The sequence below is a fragment of the Lathamus discolor genome, chromosome 2 (assembly GCF_037157495.1).
Source record: "Lathamus discolor isolate bLatDis1 chromosome 2, bLatDis1.hap1, whole genome shotgun sequence".
Lineage (NCBI taxonomy): Eukaryota > Metazoa > Chordata > Aves > Psittaciformes > Psittacidae > Lathamus > Lathamus discolor.
Window position 1 is genome coordinate 61,459,848 of NC_088885.1, and position 14,120 is coordinate 61,473,967.

Below are 14,120 nucleotides of genomic sequence, written 5' to 3' on the forward strand. Positions count from 1 at the left end.
AAGAGTAAGGAACACCTTAGCTTTTTCACAAGTCAAAGAGTAGTAGTTATTTTTGGTAGTGGTTCTTGTCACAATGTTTACTAAATACGAGTTAAAATTTCTCATTTTATTAAGGTTGCAAACTGGGAGAAGCCTCAGATTTTATTGTCCGTCAAGGTACACTTATTCAGGTTCCATCCTCAGCTGGTGATGTTGGTTGTTACAAGATTTGCACATGTGGACACAGTGGATTGCTAGAAAACTGCATGGAAATGCGTTGTGTTGACCTCCAAAAATCATGCATTGTTGGAGGACAGAGAAAAAGTAAGTATTAGAACTTCATAATAATGCATTTAACATATAAAGACCTAGAGGATCTGAATGAAGAGTGTCAGAAAACAGAAAAGTTAATGTTTGCATTCCTATACATAATATTTGTTTAATTCTAATGGAGAGTTCCATTATTTAAATCAATACTGAACTATATGTCTCAACCAATATAAGTCCTGTGTGAAGAGTGTTCCTATTGCAGCATATTTTTAACCAGAAGGTCACTGACTTGCCTCACATCCACTGCATTTTATGGTACTTGGTAATAGGTAGCTTCCTTTCTGGTGGAACTTGGCTGGTGGGAGCTCTAGGGATTGAGGATGGAAAAAGTTCTGGGAGGAGCCAGTAGGCACCAGGGATGAAGCAACAACAATAAACCAAATAGATCTGCTTTAAGCATGCTGTAGGTTTGAGCTTTAAGCATAGTATAACTAACTATGAATGGTTGCCCATTTCCTCAGTTCCAATTTTGTGGGTACTCTTAGTCTATTTTTAATAGCATTGGATGTCCAGAGACTGTGCTGAGGATTTTCCTTGTGCCCCTGCAATATTTCTCTAATATTCTAATCCTTAATTTCAACCCTTTTAAAAGAGATTAAAGAGAATTGCCTTATTTTGCAAGGCACAGTTACTCTTCAGCTATGCAATCTGGACATCTGTAAATCGATGGGTCCGGATGGAATGCACCCACGGGTGCTGAGGGAGCTGGCGGAGGTCATTGCTAGGCCACTTTCCATCATCTTTGGTAAGTCGTGGGAAACGGGCGAGGTGCCTGAGGATTGGCTGATGGCAAAGGTCACACCAATCTATAAGAAGGGCAAGAAGGAGGACCCGGGTAATTATAGACCGGTCAGCCTTACCTCCATCCCTGGAAAGGTGATGGAACAACTTATTCTTGACTCCATCACTAGGCATATCAAGGATGAGGGGGTCATTAAGAACAGCCAACATGGTTTTATGAGGGGGAAGTCATGTATGACCAACCTTATAGCCTTCTATGAGGAAGTGACTAGGTGGAGGGATGGTGGTAGAGCGGTAGATGTAGTTTTTCTTGATTTCAGTAAGGCATTTGATACTGTCTCCCACAGCATCCTCATAGATAAGCTAAGGAAGTGTGGGCTTGACGATCAAGTAGTGAGGTGGATCGAGAACTGGTTGAAAGGAAGAAGGCAGAGAGTTGTGGTCAATGGCGCAGAATCTAGCTGGAGGTCTGTGACTAGTGGAGTTCCTCAGGGGTCGGTGCTGGGACCGGTGCTGTTTAATATTTTCATCAATGACCTGGATGAGGGAACTGAGTGCACCCTCAGCAAGTTTGCTGATGACACAAAACTGGGAGGAGTGGCTGACACACCAGAGGACTGTGCTGCCATTCAGCGAGACCTGGACAGGCTGGAGAGTTGGGCGGGGAGAAACTTGATGAAATTTAACAAGGGCAAGTGTAGAGTCTTGCATCTGGGGAAGAACAACCCCATGTACCAGTACAGGTTGGGGGTTGACCTGCTGGAAAATAGTGAAGGGGAAAGGGACCTGGGGGTCCTGGTGGATAGGAGGATGACCATGAGCCAGCAATGTGCTCTTGTGGCCAAGAAGGCAAATGGCATCTTAGGGTGCATTAGAAAGGGAGTGGTTAGTAGGTCAAGAGAGGTTCTCCTCCCCCTCTACTCAGCCTTGGTGAGGCCGCATCTGGAATATTGTGTCCAGTTCTGGGCCCCTCAATTCAAGAAGGACAGGGAATTGCTTGAAGGAGTCCAGCGCAGAGCCACAAAGATGATTAAGGGAGTGGAACATCTCCCTTATGAGGAGAGGCTGAGGGAGCTGGGTCTCTTTAGCTTGGAGAAGAGGAGACTGAGGGGTGACCTCATCAATGTTTACAAATATGTGAAGGGTAGGTGTCAGGATGATGGAGCTAGGCTTTTTTCAGTGATATCCAGTGATAGGACAAGGGGCAATGGGTGTAAACTGGAGCATAGGAAGTTCCACGTTAACATCAGGAAGAACTTCTTTACTGTAAGAGTGACAGAGCACTGGAACAGGTTGCCCAGGGGGGTTGTGGAGTCTCCTACCCTGGAGATATTCAAGGCCCGCCTGGACAAGTTCCTGTGTGATGTACTGTAGGTTACCCTGCTCTTGCAGGGGGGTTGGACTAGATGATCTTTTGAGGTCCCTTCCAACCCTTGGGATTCTGGGATTCTGTGATTCTGTGATTCTGTTTCTTTGAAGAGCTGTGTATTTGTTGGTAGTCTTTAATAACTGATTTGGTTATGGATCAATCAGCTGTCACCAACATGAATGAAGGGCAGTCATATGGACAGTTCACAAAACCAAACTGGAATGGCTAAATTGAATAAATATTCCCAATTTTTGATTCATGTATGAAAAAGTTACTAACTTACAAAAAGCAAAAATTGGGCAGACTGCGCCATCCTTAGAAAGCAACTCTGGTGGTGTTAATTGCATTATTAAGAGCTCCTTTCCAAAAGCCAGTGGGTGAACATAGACCTCTCAGTGTTTGTGTGTGTTTTGAGCTGAATCTAGATCTGGGTTTCTGTTCAGCTTTGCTACAGTCTTTCTTGTTCCCTGCTTTGGACAAAGCAGCATTATAACTTGTACTGTTTGTTGAGACTGAAATGATGGCTTTAATGGATATTGCAAAACAATGAAGACTGGAATGAGGCATTGGCACTCTTTACCTCTTGACAAAAAGTACACACAAAGGAAAGAAATGAGCACTACCATGCGTTAGATATGAGACTGTGGTTGAAAGTTTAGCAGTTTTATATAAAACTAATTTAGGAGAAGAATGCATCCTTATAAAAGCTTTACCTTTAAAAAATATGGAGCTTGCTAGCCAGAATTTATCTAGCACTTCTTTTGTTTTCTGAATATATTTCTTTTTGCAGCTTTAAATTGTTCTTGAAAAAGGAAGAAAAGAGAAAACCTAACTTACACAAGCTTTGAAAGGATAAAGTGCTTCCTTGTTTAATCAAAACCACCTGAGAACAAACTTTAAATGAATAAAGTAAAACTTGAAATAAAAGAAAAAAAAGAAATTGCGGGGGTAAAATAAACTGAATAAGGGAAAATCCCATGAGCAATTCAGAATGAAAATGTAATATTTATGTAATACATACGAGTATATAGTCTTCTGGTATATTCGCATTAATTGTATGCATTTACTTAATTTCTTTTATTTTAAGGCCATGGAACATCCTTTAATATAGATTGTAATGTCTGTTCATGTTTTGCTGGAAACTTGATATGTTCTACACGTCAGTGTCTAACTGAGCATAGTTCAGAAGATGAACGTCGGAAGTTTACAGGTAATGTTCCAAACCATGGAAACTGTAAGCTTAATGTTCTTAGAGCAAGGATTAGCTTCTAAATTCAATTAATGGAAAATACCTGGTAACTTACTATTATGATGTTCTCTTAACTGTTTGTTTTCCTCATGTCCAACCTGCACTGCAGAAAAAATGCATACATTTAAAAAAAAACCCCAACAGTACCGAAAAACAAAATTTCAGGTAATATCTAAAAATAGATAGAGACAGGGTAATGCCACTCAGGACAAGAGATAGGGAGTTTGGAGAGAAAATGGAGAAAGCTGAGTAGAATCAGCAAGAAGGCAGGGCGCAGACTTCCCTTGCCACTACTTATAAGCGTGTATGTGCTACAGCATTGCTAAAATACAGGAGGGAGAAATTGGCTGAAGATATGGCACATCCTTCCATTTGCTAGAAGGAAAAGATGTCCTAGTGACCCTTTGTGTATCTTCTGTCACAGAAAATAAGCGTGAATGAAATTCCTGTTTTGTGTCTTGCTTTTACAGGTTTACCATGTAACTGCGTAGATCAGTTTGTACCAGTTTGTGGTCAGAATGGACGCACGTATCCAAGTGCATGTATAGCTCGTTGTGTTGGGCTCCAAGACAATCAGTTTGAGTTTGGATCATGTATTTCCAAGGATCCTTGTAACCCTAACCCTTGTAATAAGAATCAGAGGTAAAACCAGAATAGTTTTAATCTTTTCTTTGGCATCTTCTACTTGCAAAACAGGTTTACTTTTTATTTCAATGTGTTGTATATTGTAGTAACATTCTATTTTTGGGATACTCCAATAAAAACACTGTTTGAAGTAGCTTCTTTATGTTTATCACAGTTAGTAATGGACTGTAGTGACTGACAGTTTTTGGTTCCGTTTCTGTAATGCTATATCATTTAAATTCGTTATGCAGATACCAGTTACAGCAAGATAATCAATGCATCCTTTCTAAAGTGGGAGAATCAGATTTTATTGAACTGGTTGTATCTTTTTTACTCCTTTGGTTCACATCTTCTTCTAACAGCTTAAAACAAAAAAACCCCACACCTGACTTGGAGTCAGTCTTGCTTATTCAGTCAATAATACATGCTTCTGATTTCTAAAATAGGAAAATACCAATCATTCTGGGATGCTTGGGTTTCTTTTTAATTAGATTGAACCTTTTGAAAATTATGTCTGTATAGCTTCTGGATTTTTGATGTCAGAAAAAGTCAAATGTGTATGGACATACTAAAACTAAATGCTCTGTACTAGTGTCTCCTAACGTACTTTGAGAAAAGAAAGCATGACCTTTCTTACAGAAATCAGAGTTTGTGGCTCATAATCTTGGTCTCTGTCTTCAATTTTCTCAGCGTTGTGCAATACTGCAGTCTCCTTTGAATTTGTACTTTTTTCTGTTTTGAAAGCAAGCCACCATAAGAAGTTGTGTAATACTGCGCTTTCATGAAAACCAATTATAGCATTTTTTTTTCCCTCTTTCTGCACTTTAAATTCCTTGGTGGGGAAAACTGCAGCAAAACCACTGTAGTTTTGTAGTTGTAGTAGCCGTTATGGCATTAAAAATTGGAATTTCAAAGCTGCATTGTGGATATACACTTTTTTGCTTTTATATTTTTAATTTGGAAATTACAGAGAAGTTTTTTAGTTGCAGAATACCGTTTTGCTTAGAACCACATTTTGTGGTTTCAGTAAGGGTCTGTACAAGTTTTCTGGGTCAGTCTGATAACGTAGTGTAAACTAAACATGCTCATTTTAAAGTGTCTCTGAAGCACTTAAAATCTATTTAAGATCTTACATTCCACTCATAAAATGTTTAAATCTCAGAATTTCTGAGTCTTCTCTAACATAAAAGGAATATGTGTAATACGCAGGCCAGCAGCACTTGGGAAAATGTACTCCAGTGGCAGCACTGTTGTTATACACAGGAGATTGTTAAAAATGCCATTTGGCCTTTCATCAGTCTATTCATCAGACTCTATTGGCTGGCATTTCTCTAGCGGAGGGACGTCTTCCAGGGCATATGGCAAATTTTTTGCAGATAAGACTATGGAAGGTACATATTCAATATAAAGGGGAAAGAATTTCTACTGTTTATTGCTCTTACCTATGAAGGCTTGAGAGGGGTGACATGGCAAAAAAAGAAAATGGTGTTAATACTAGATTTTCCATTTGTTTGCAGTCATCCCCAAGATTGGATGTGATGTAGTATACTTAACCTACAAAGCCAGAATCCAATTAATATTTGTAATTGAAAGCATATGATCTTGTAAGTTTTGTTTTCACTACCTTCTCAAGGAAGGCTGAGACCAGACCTCTGCAATATAATGTCCTTCCCTTGCAATTCAGTTTTTATGTTTTCTCTAGTTTTCCTTAAATATGCATTTACAAAATGAAACTTCCGAGTAGGAAAAGACGTTTATCCAAGCCTTTTCAAAAAGTCCCTTGAAAAATATTTGGTATGAGAGTTAAATTTTAGTGGAATCTGCAGAAGTGTTCACATACATTGACTGAACATGGTGTGAACCATTTCCAGGTTTGTGATGGGACCTGAAATTGGCCTTTCAGAATGTTTTATGAATATGTTTATATGAAGTTATTATTACTTTATGCAGGTGCATACCAAAGAAACAAGTTTGCCTGACTAGTTTTGGAAAGTTTGAATGTAGCCAGCATGAATGTGTGCCAAGGCAGTTAAATTGCGACCAGACACGGGATCCTGTTTGTGACACAGACAATGTGGAATACAATAACTTGTGTACTTTGTACCAAAAAGGAAAAACTTTAGCATACCGAGGACCATGCCAGGTAGGAAGCGGTTCTAGCAACAAATACCAAATCTTCGGTTCTTTAATGTTCAACTTCAAAATATTCTGGGTTTTATACGTTACAAAAATGTTTTCATTGAAAGTACTTTAAAAATGTAATCTTGACTAGTACCAAAAAAAACCCAAAAAAAACAAAACCAAAATTATATTCAGAATTTTGCCAGCTGTTTCTCTGCTTTAGTTAACAGTTGGCTCAAAACCAGTCACAAGCTTTACATAATTTTTCTTGGGAATAATACTCTGATATTTATATTCTCTTCCTATATTTTCCAGTATTAAAGTTTGCATTGAGGTCCATTAGCAGTAATGAGAACAGTTCCTTGGTTAGTTAAATGCTAGTTTTTACCAATTTGAACTTGTTTTAAATAAATGCTAATGCCCAGTCATAGAAAGTCTTCAGCGTTATGTGTGATTGTGCCCCAGGTTTACTAAGGATCTATTTACACCTAAGTTTTGTTGGAAACTAAGCATTCTGTAATACTTTCTTTATCTGGATTGGATTAGTCTTCATATTAATCCCTGAGAAAGATTAGGATAAGATTTACTTCTTCCATCCCACCACTTCCTACAGTGTTGGTAGACAAGCTAGTTCTGTCACAAGTCAGGAGCTACTCTTTCAAAGTTTCTGGCTTTACCATTGATAGGCGATGTGTCTCCAGGTTTTTCTCAAATTACGGAGATTAATTTAAGATGTTCTCTTGGTCTCAACTGATGGATATTCTTATAAGTACAGAACATTTTTTCAGGCTTTTTCTGTATTATAAATGCTATTGCTTTTTTAACCCACTTTTAGTTTCTGCTTTTCTGTCTTTATACCTTCTTTTTCTTGCCCTTTTTCAGCAACCTCGTTAAGTACAGATAATTCTTCTCATTGCACATCAGATATCTCATGAGATACTCAGAGAATGTTCAGCCCTTGAACAGTAAGAATCAAAGGAATATTGCATGGCTGTGTGTTTTCTCCAGCAGCTGTATGTCTAGTTGTATCCATGTTCACAAAGTTTTTGACACCAGTAGCTTAAAGTTTTCACTCTTGCTTCTATAGGAAAGACGACTGCAAGATATTAAAGTATTTATTTGGAGTGCTCACAGTTACTTGTCCTCTGTATGTTTTGTTGTTAGGTTAGGTGTGTAACATAGAAACTGTAACTGTCTATTTTAGAGGATATACAGTTATTGCATAGCTATGGTGACTTACTGAAATACTAGTTTAATATTTAGACCTTAGCAAAAAATTATGGAATGAGTTCTGTCATTTCACAAGACTCTGGACAAAAGTACTAATCATACCTTGTCTGGAAAGAGTCAACAATTCCATCTGCTTTTGTCCATGTTCAAAAGCTTAAGTTTATTGGCATTTGACCTATTGAATGTGTTGAACTAATATATATGCACAGGCAGGATGGGAAGAAACTATATGACTATTTTCTAAGATTTTTACATGTGTGTGAATTGAACGACATGCTAGATACCTTTTACTGAGAGAAAAGGGACATAATAAGTGTATTTTTTAGCTGTAAAAGTCTTAAGAAGTATTTTGACAGAGGTATCTTATAATGGATCTTATTCTTTTAAAGTAAATTTAGCTTCTCAAATAATGTCTTAGAAATACATGCACACACTAGGTTTTGAGAACACAAACACATGGAGAGGAAGGAGTAAGTAAGTTATTAATAAGACATTCAAATAATATTTTACTGGTAAATGAATAAAATAGACTTTATTGCATAATAAAATTAAAATAATCTCTGATTAACTTAGTAAGTGTAGATTAAATGGTCATTTTATTTAAGCAGAAACGCAGAAAAAAATTGTTGTTTCCCAAAATATGTCTTGCTGTACATTTCTCAGATTCCAACTTACATTTTTCTGTCACCTCCTTTAAGTACTTACTCTTTGCATTTATTACCCATTTATAAGCTGGCACATTATTTATGCTGATTTCCTGCTGTTTTGAATGCTTGACAGACATCTTAGCAGCAACTTCCCATTAACTTTGTTTTTCCTAATTTTGAAACGACTCTGAAGTTTCTATAGCATGAATAAACTGATCTTTGAAACATTGCTGTGTTTTTCAGCCGTTTTGCAAATCAGTGGAACCTGTATGTGGACATAATGGCGAAACCTACAGCAGCGTCTGTGCTGCCTATTCTGACCGTGTGGCTGTTGACTATTACGGACACTGTCAGGCTGTAGGTGTTCTCTCAGACTACAGTTTTCATACAGAGTGTGCCTTTGTTAAATGTCCCCAGCTTTCTGCTACTGGCTGCAAACCGGTTATTGCACCAGGTATGTTAATTTGTTGGAAGTTTACTGCAGGTAGGAGCCTCCAGGCTATGTGTATAAACAGGTGTATATTTGGAACAAAACTTATGCTTTAAAACATTATGTTCCATAATGTCTTTGAGACTTCTAAGAGAAAGGATGAAATGGAGATCTTCACTTACAGCTAGAACAAGGCAGTATAAGGACTCATCCCAGTAATTCTGGTGGGGAAAGGCCCTGGCTTTAGGAGCCATGCTCCTTCAGCCTAGAAACATGCAGCTGTACCCATAGGAATGGTTTGGGGGAAACAAATGACGTCTGTAGTGTCTAGGGTAAAATGTCACTGGGAATCAAATGAGTAATTTTTAATAAGTGGCAGCAGAGATACCACACTGGAATGCCAAACTGTCATCACAATACAGTTCCCAGACGAACAAAGATGATATTTAATTAGAAGACAGAGTAAGATACCGTATGTATTTACAGCGCTGTGAAAGAGGAACAGTATTAATAGTTCTGCAGTTGTGCTCTTCTGAACTGTGGGGGTTTTTTGTTATCACAAATACTTCCTTTGTGAAACAGTAGCTATCAACATAATACACAGAGCAAAGCAAGCTTAGTTTTTGAAGAGATTTATGCGTTTTTCTCATTTACAGGCTTGAAAAGAGATGTTCATGCTTTGGTATCATGTTTAATATCATAAAAATCACTCTGTTAATTAGATGTAAGTGGGGAGTGTAAATTAAATACACAGTTATGGTAGAAAGTTGAAATATTAGCCCTTTGGTTTCTGAAATGGTGAGAAGGACAGTAGAAGAAATAAGACATGCGTTTGTGTTAAACACAAATCTGTCAGACAAGACATTTTTCCCTCCTTATTTTATAAATATTCTGATCTCCAACATGGTATCATTACAGAAATTAATGTTTGCAATGTGCATAATTGTTTCTGTCATATCCTAGCTATTTTAGCTCTTGCATTATTTCTGTAGGTGCATATGCATGCATCCATTCAAATCCTTGTCTTGTTGCACACAAAGTGCCTGTGGTTCTTAGCTTACAGTAACGTATCATCTTTGAACAAATGCAGATTCATCCTGTTGCTTCATATTGATAGTAGTAACTCTGATGAAAGGTGATTGCTTTTGCATTATGTTTTCAACGTTAAAAAAATCTTAGAAATAGCGCAATTCTGCTGTCAAATTGAAACATTTACTTTGCTTTGGTAGTTTTGCTATTTTCATTCTCAGTTAACATTTAATTATTGACGTCTGTTTACTTGAAAAAGAAGTCTGTTTGCTTTTTTTTCCTGATATTTTTGTTACTCACATAGGAGCCTGCTGTCCACTCTGTGCTGGAATGCTGAGAATCTTGTATGACAAAGACAAGCTGGATACTTTTGCAAGGGTAAGTAGTTTATCATGCCTTATGTTAAATGGTACATGGAAAAACCAAGTTACTGTATACTCTCTCCTGAACAGCTAACACATTATAAAACCAATTATTTTTCAGCAGGTAGTGTGTGATTTGTTGTTTGGGGTTTTTTTCTTTATACTGTTTATACTTTATTTCCCAATTTGAGGTATAGAAATTGAATTAGAATGCAAAGCAAAACAGAGTAGGCACAAACAAGCACATTCAAGTTTGCAATTTAAATGTCTTCTAGTAGTAAAGGCAAACAAGATGGGAAATGCATCTATCCCATGGTTGTAAAAGACAGTGTATACTTGTTATTTATGGCTTTTCTGTTAAGATTATTCTGCTAGTTCACTAATTTCCTAACGTACGGAACTTAGTTCTGACATTGTCTATGTTTTAAATTGGATTGGTTTACATTCTTTGGGTTACCTGGATAGCTGTCACTGATGTTGCTGCTCATCAGCTAGAATGCTGGATTTTAATTTAACATCTCCCTAAGTCAGACACCAGCATCCTTCATTGCTGCTTTCTGAAAACCTCCAGTGTAAGATGGATCTTCTCATGTTGATTAGTGAATATAACATGCTACACAACAGACTCCCCATATGGTGTATAAAAGGATTGCACTTCATTGACCCCTGCTTTTATGCTTCAGTATACGGAACAGAGCAGGATGCTTGATTTTTGGCATGTGATCACAACAAAATAGAGCAGTATGATGATCATGCCTAGTAAAGCAAAACAACTCATGCTTGCATCTGCACAATTTACAGTTTTTAAATATCAAGAAAGAATTTCAAGAAAACAGTATAAAATCACATTAATTTGTATCTTTAGAAGTAGAGATAACTGTCAAAACACAGAGTAATGTAACTTGAGCATGACCCCTGGAGATCTTTTAGTCCAACCCCCTGCTCAAAGCAAGTTAACTCCAGTTCGAGCAGCTTGCTCAGCTGACTTGTAACATCCCCAGGAGTGTAGTTTCCACCAGCTGAATGCTGCTGGACTCTCCAGTTCAGGGAGGAGAGGCAGGGCAGTCTTGCTGACTTTCTCATCTTGCTCACCTAACACCACAATACACAGTCTTCAAGTTTTCAGAACTCATATAAACATACATATCTCTTTACGTGTAAAATATGTGATCTCTCAAACATTCAAGTTTTTGGATTCATTCATGGTTTTGGAGGGGTCTGGGTTTAGGTTTCAGGTTTTTTTAGAATGATAGGATTTTTTTTTTATAATGATGTTTTAGAATCATAGAATCACTGAATCATTTAGGGGTTTGGTAGAGATTAGAAGTGAATCATTTAATGGCTGAAACAAATTTTCTGGCATGACATCAAGTTATTGAAACTGAAGAGGAGAAATGTAATCTCCCATACTGTCACATCATGCATGAAGTAATTGGTTTTGTTCCAGGTAACAAATAAAAAGCCTATAACAGTACTTGACATACTTGAAAAAATCCGCCTGCATGTCTCAGTGCCGCAGTGTGATGTGTTTGGATACTTAAGTATAGAATCTGAAATTGTGATTCTCATCATTCCTGTGGATCAGAACCCCAAACCATTGCAGGTAAATCACGTTACTTTGTTCAGCCGGCATGGACTTCATTTTCATGTGTGTACACTTCACAATTTTTCAATATAGCAGGTTTTGTGGGGTTTTGTGTACTGAATCTGAGGGGATTTCTCTATTGACCCAAATCTGAGTGGCTACTGTTATGGGTGGTAAAATGTGTCTTGAGAATTCTCCTTTTCTCATAAGAGGCTTTTGAGTGTGGGTAATTATAGGGGAGAGGTGAAGGAAAGCCAAGGTTAAAGTAGTATGTTTTAAAATCAGTAAATGCAGAACTCTCAACTTTCTATGGCTAAAATAACAGAAAATATAAACTGATAAAAATATCTTTACTGGCCTCTTAAATGAATATTAATTATATGTTATTAGTATACTTGCACATGAAATGGTTGTCTCTGGTGTCAAGGTTAAAGTAGATTGAAACATATGCGATATCAGGCTGAAGCACATCACATATACTGATCTTATTAATATGTTGTGAGCATCTTGATCTCAAGCAGTCGTTCATACCAGAGAGGATCTGTTAATACTATTCTGAGACCATCCTGGATTTAATATTCCTTTCCATCTCACGGTAAAAAGTGCTGGGAGATCCCAAAATGCTATTACGACACTAAAAAGGAAATAACATTCCGGTAAGCTGCCCAGCTTGCAGTGTCATAGCTAGTTCATGCTAGCAAACAAAAACCTAATGTTCACACTACTAAAGTCTAGAGGTAAACCAACAAATGCAGCTCAGAGTTCTTACAGCATTATTTTAGGAGCAGTTACGAGCAATAGAACAAAGGCTTTAGCTATGCATTGCATTAGTATCATCTTAGAGCTGTTGATTAATTTTTTACTTTCTGCTTGTTAACTTGTGCAAAACCAGTGAGGATATGTTCTTCCATGGCAAAAAGAGAAATAAGACCCTTTCCTTTGTTTCCTCAGATTGAAGCCTGCAATAAAGAAGCAGAAAAGATAGAGTCACTGATAAATTCAGACAGTCCAACATTAGCATCACATGTGCCACTGTCAGCTCTAATTGCGTCTCAAGTACAAGTGTCATTTAGCATTTCTTCTCCTTCTGTTAAAGTGGTGCCAGTTCTGCACTCCCCGTTCATAAGCCTTTTATTCACTTTGTCAGCATTAATATATGTAACTGCTTAATGCATTAATATGGCAGTTTTTTATATTGTGAAGGACTTTCAGAATTGTTGGTCACTAAACCAGGAAACAAAAATTGTAGAAGATTTCATGAACTAATATTTTTCAATGAAGAACTATCGTATTTGGAATAATGTTGAAAAGGTTATTCTTTTATTGGTTACTAGTCAGATGGCTGTTTCAGCACAATCAGATTGTTGTCTATTCATCTTGGAAACAAAAATACTTTGGAAGGTTCTGACATTATGGATTTATGATTTGTGCAAGAAGGGATCTTACAGGGGTTTCTCTCAGCAATGAAGAAAACAGTGTTTTGAGTTTATTGAAGAATGTTAATTCTATATTATTTAGATGCGTAACAGCGCCAACAAAGAACACGCGCCTATTTTAAACATCATTTTTTGGAAGAAACAAATTGCTGCTACTTATTTACCAAAAATTTAAGAGTTTGTTCTCATGTAAATATGCTTTCATATTTTATAATGAAGAAAACTAATGAGCCGTGGGCCTATTTCAGTAGACGTCTTTACTTGGACTAGTGAAGATTTACAGGACATTGGGCTCAATGCTCGTAAAATGACAATCAAGCTCTATACTAGTACCTGACTTCAGTGAAGAAATACGTTCTTCTATAGTTTTGTACATTTCAGAAACTCGGATGCAAAATTATAAAGAATCTCAGTATCTATATTTAAGTGCCATTTAAAATATTGCAGTATTTGCATGTTATCTAATGAAATTTATACTTTAAATGTTTATACAAACAGTATGTTTTATTACTTACTGTATTTTATGCACCTGACCTTAGTCTACATGAAGTATTTTATATCAGTATTATGATAGCCAACTTTTGAAGTATATACAGAAAAACTTATTTTTACCAAAATGCTGAACTTTGAAAGAAAGCACTGAAAACTTTTTGAACGTGTATGTTGTTGTAGCATGGTTGTAGCAGTTATTTTCTGCTAAATCTTAAATGCAAAAGTATTAAAGCTTTTTATTTTAATAAAACACTTTGTTATAGATCCTTGTACATTAATGCAAGCAATTTTGGAGAATTCTGCAATACCCTTAAAACTAACTGCAGTTGCATACATGTGTGACACACAGTTTAATGTTTTCAAATAAAGTACGTTTCAAAGGGGGGGATTGGGTTTTTAGGGTTTTGTTGATTTGTTTGTTTGTATAACCAAATCTGTGTCACATGCAAGTAAGTTTATGCTACAAGTGTCAGACTCAATGTAGAAGAAGAATGTA

The 14,120-nt window shown here is 36.9% G+C and overlaps 1 protein-coding gene across 1 annotated transcript in view; it reads left to right on the forward strand.

Moving 5' to 3' along the window:
* The window catches only part of RECK (reversion inducing cysteine rich protein with kazal motifs), a 46,940-nt gene extending 33,054 nt beyond the window's left edge, over window positions 1-13,886 (forward strand). Inside the window, exons 14-21 of the mRNA XM_065667157.1 lie at window positions 115-303; window positions 3,507-3,629; window positions 4,139-4,310; window positions 6,243-6,435; window positions 8,534-8,744; window positions 10,054-10,127; window positions 11,559-11,714; window positions 12,648-13,886. Coding sequence (XP_065523229.1) covers window positions 115-303; window positions 3,507-3,629; window positions 4,139-4,310; window positions 6,243-6,435; window positions 8,534-8,744; window positions 10,054-10,127; window positions 11,559-11,714; window positions 12,648-12,866 — 1,337 coding nt within the window. The 3' untranslated portion in view covers window positions 12,867-13,886. The remainder of the gene's footprint in view (window positions 1-114; window positions 304-3,506; window positions 3,630-4,138; window positions 4,311-6,242; window positions 6,436-8,533; window positions 8,745-10,053; window positions 10,128-11,558; window positions 11,715-12,647) is intronic.
* Window positions 13,887-14,120: the final 234 nt, after the last annotated feature.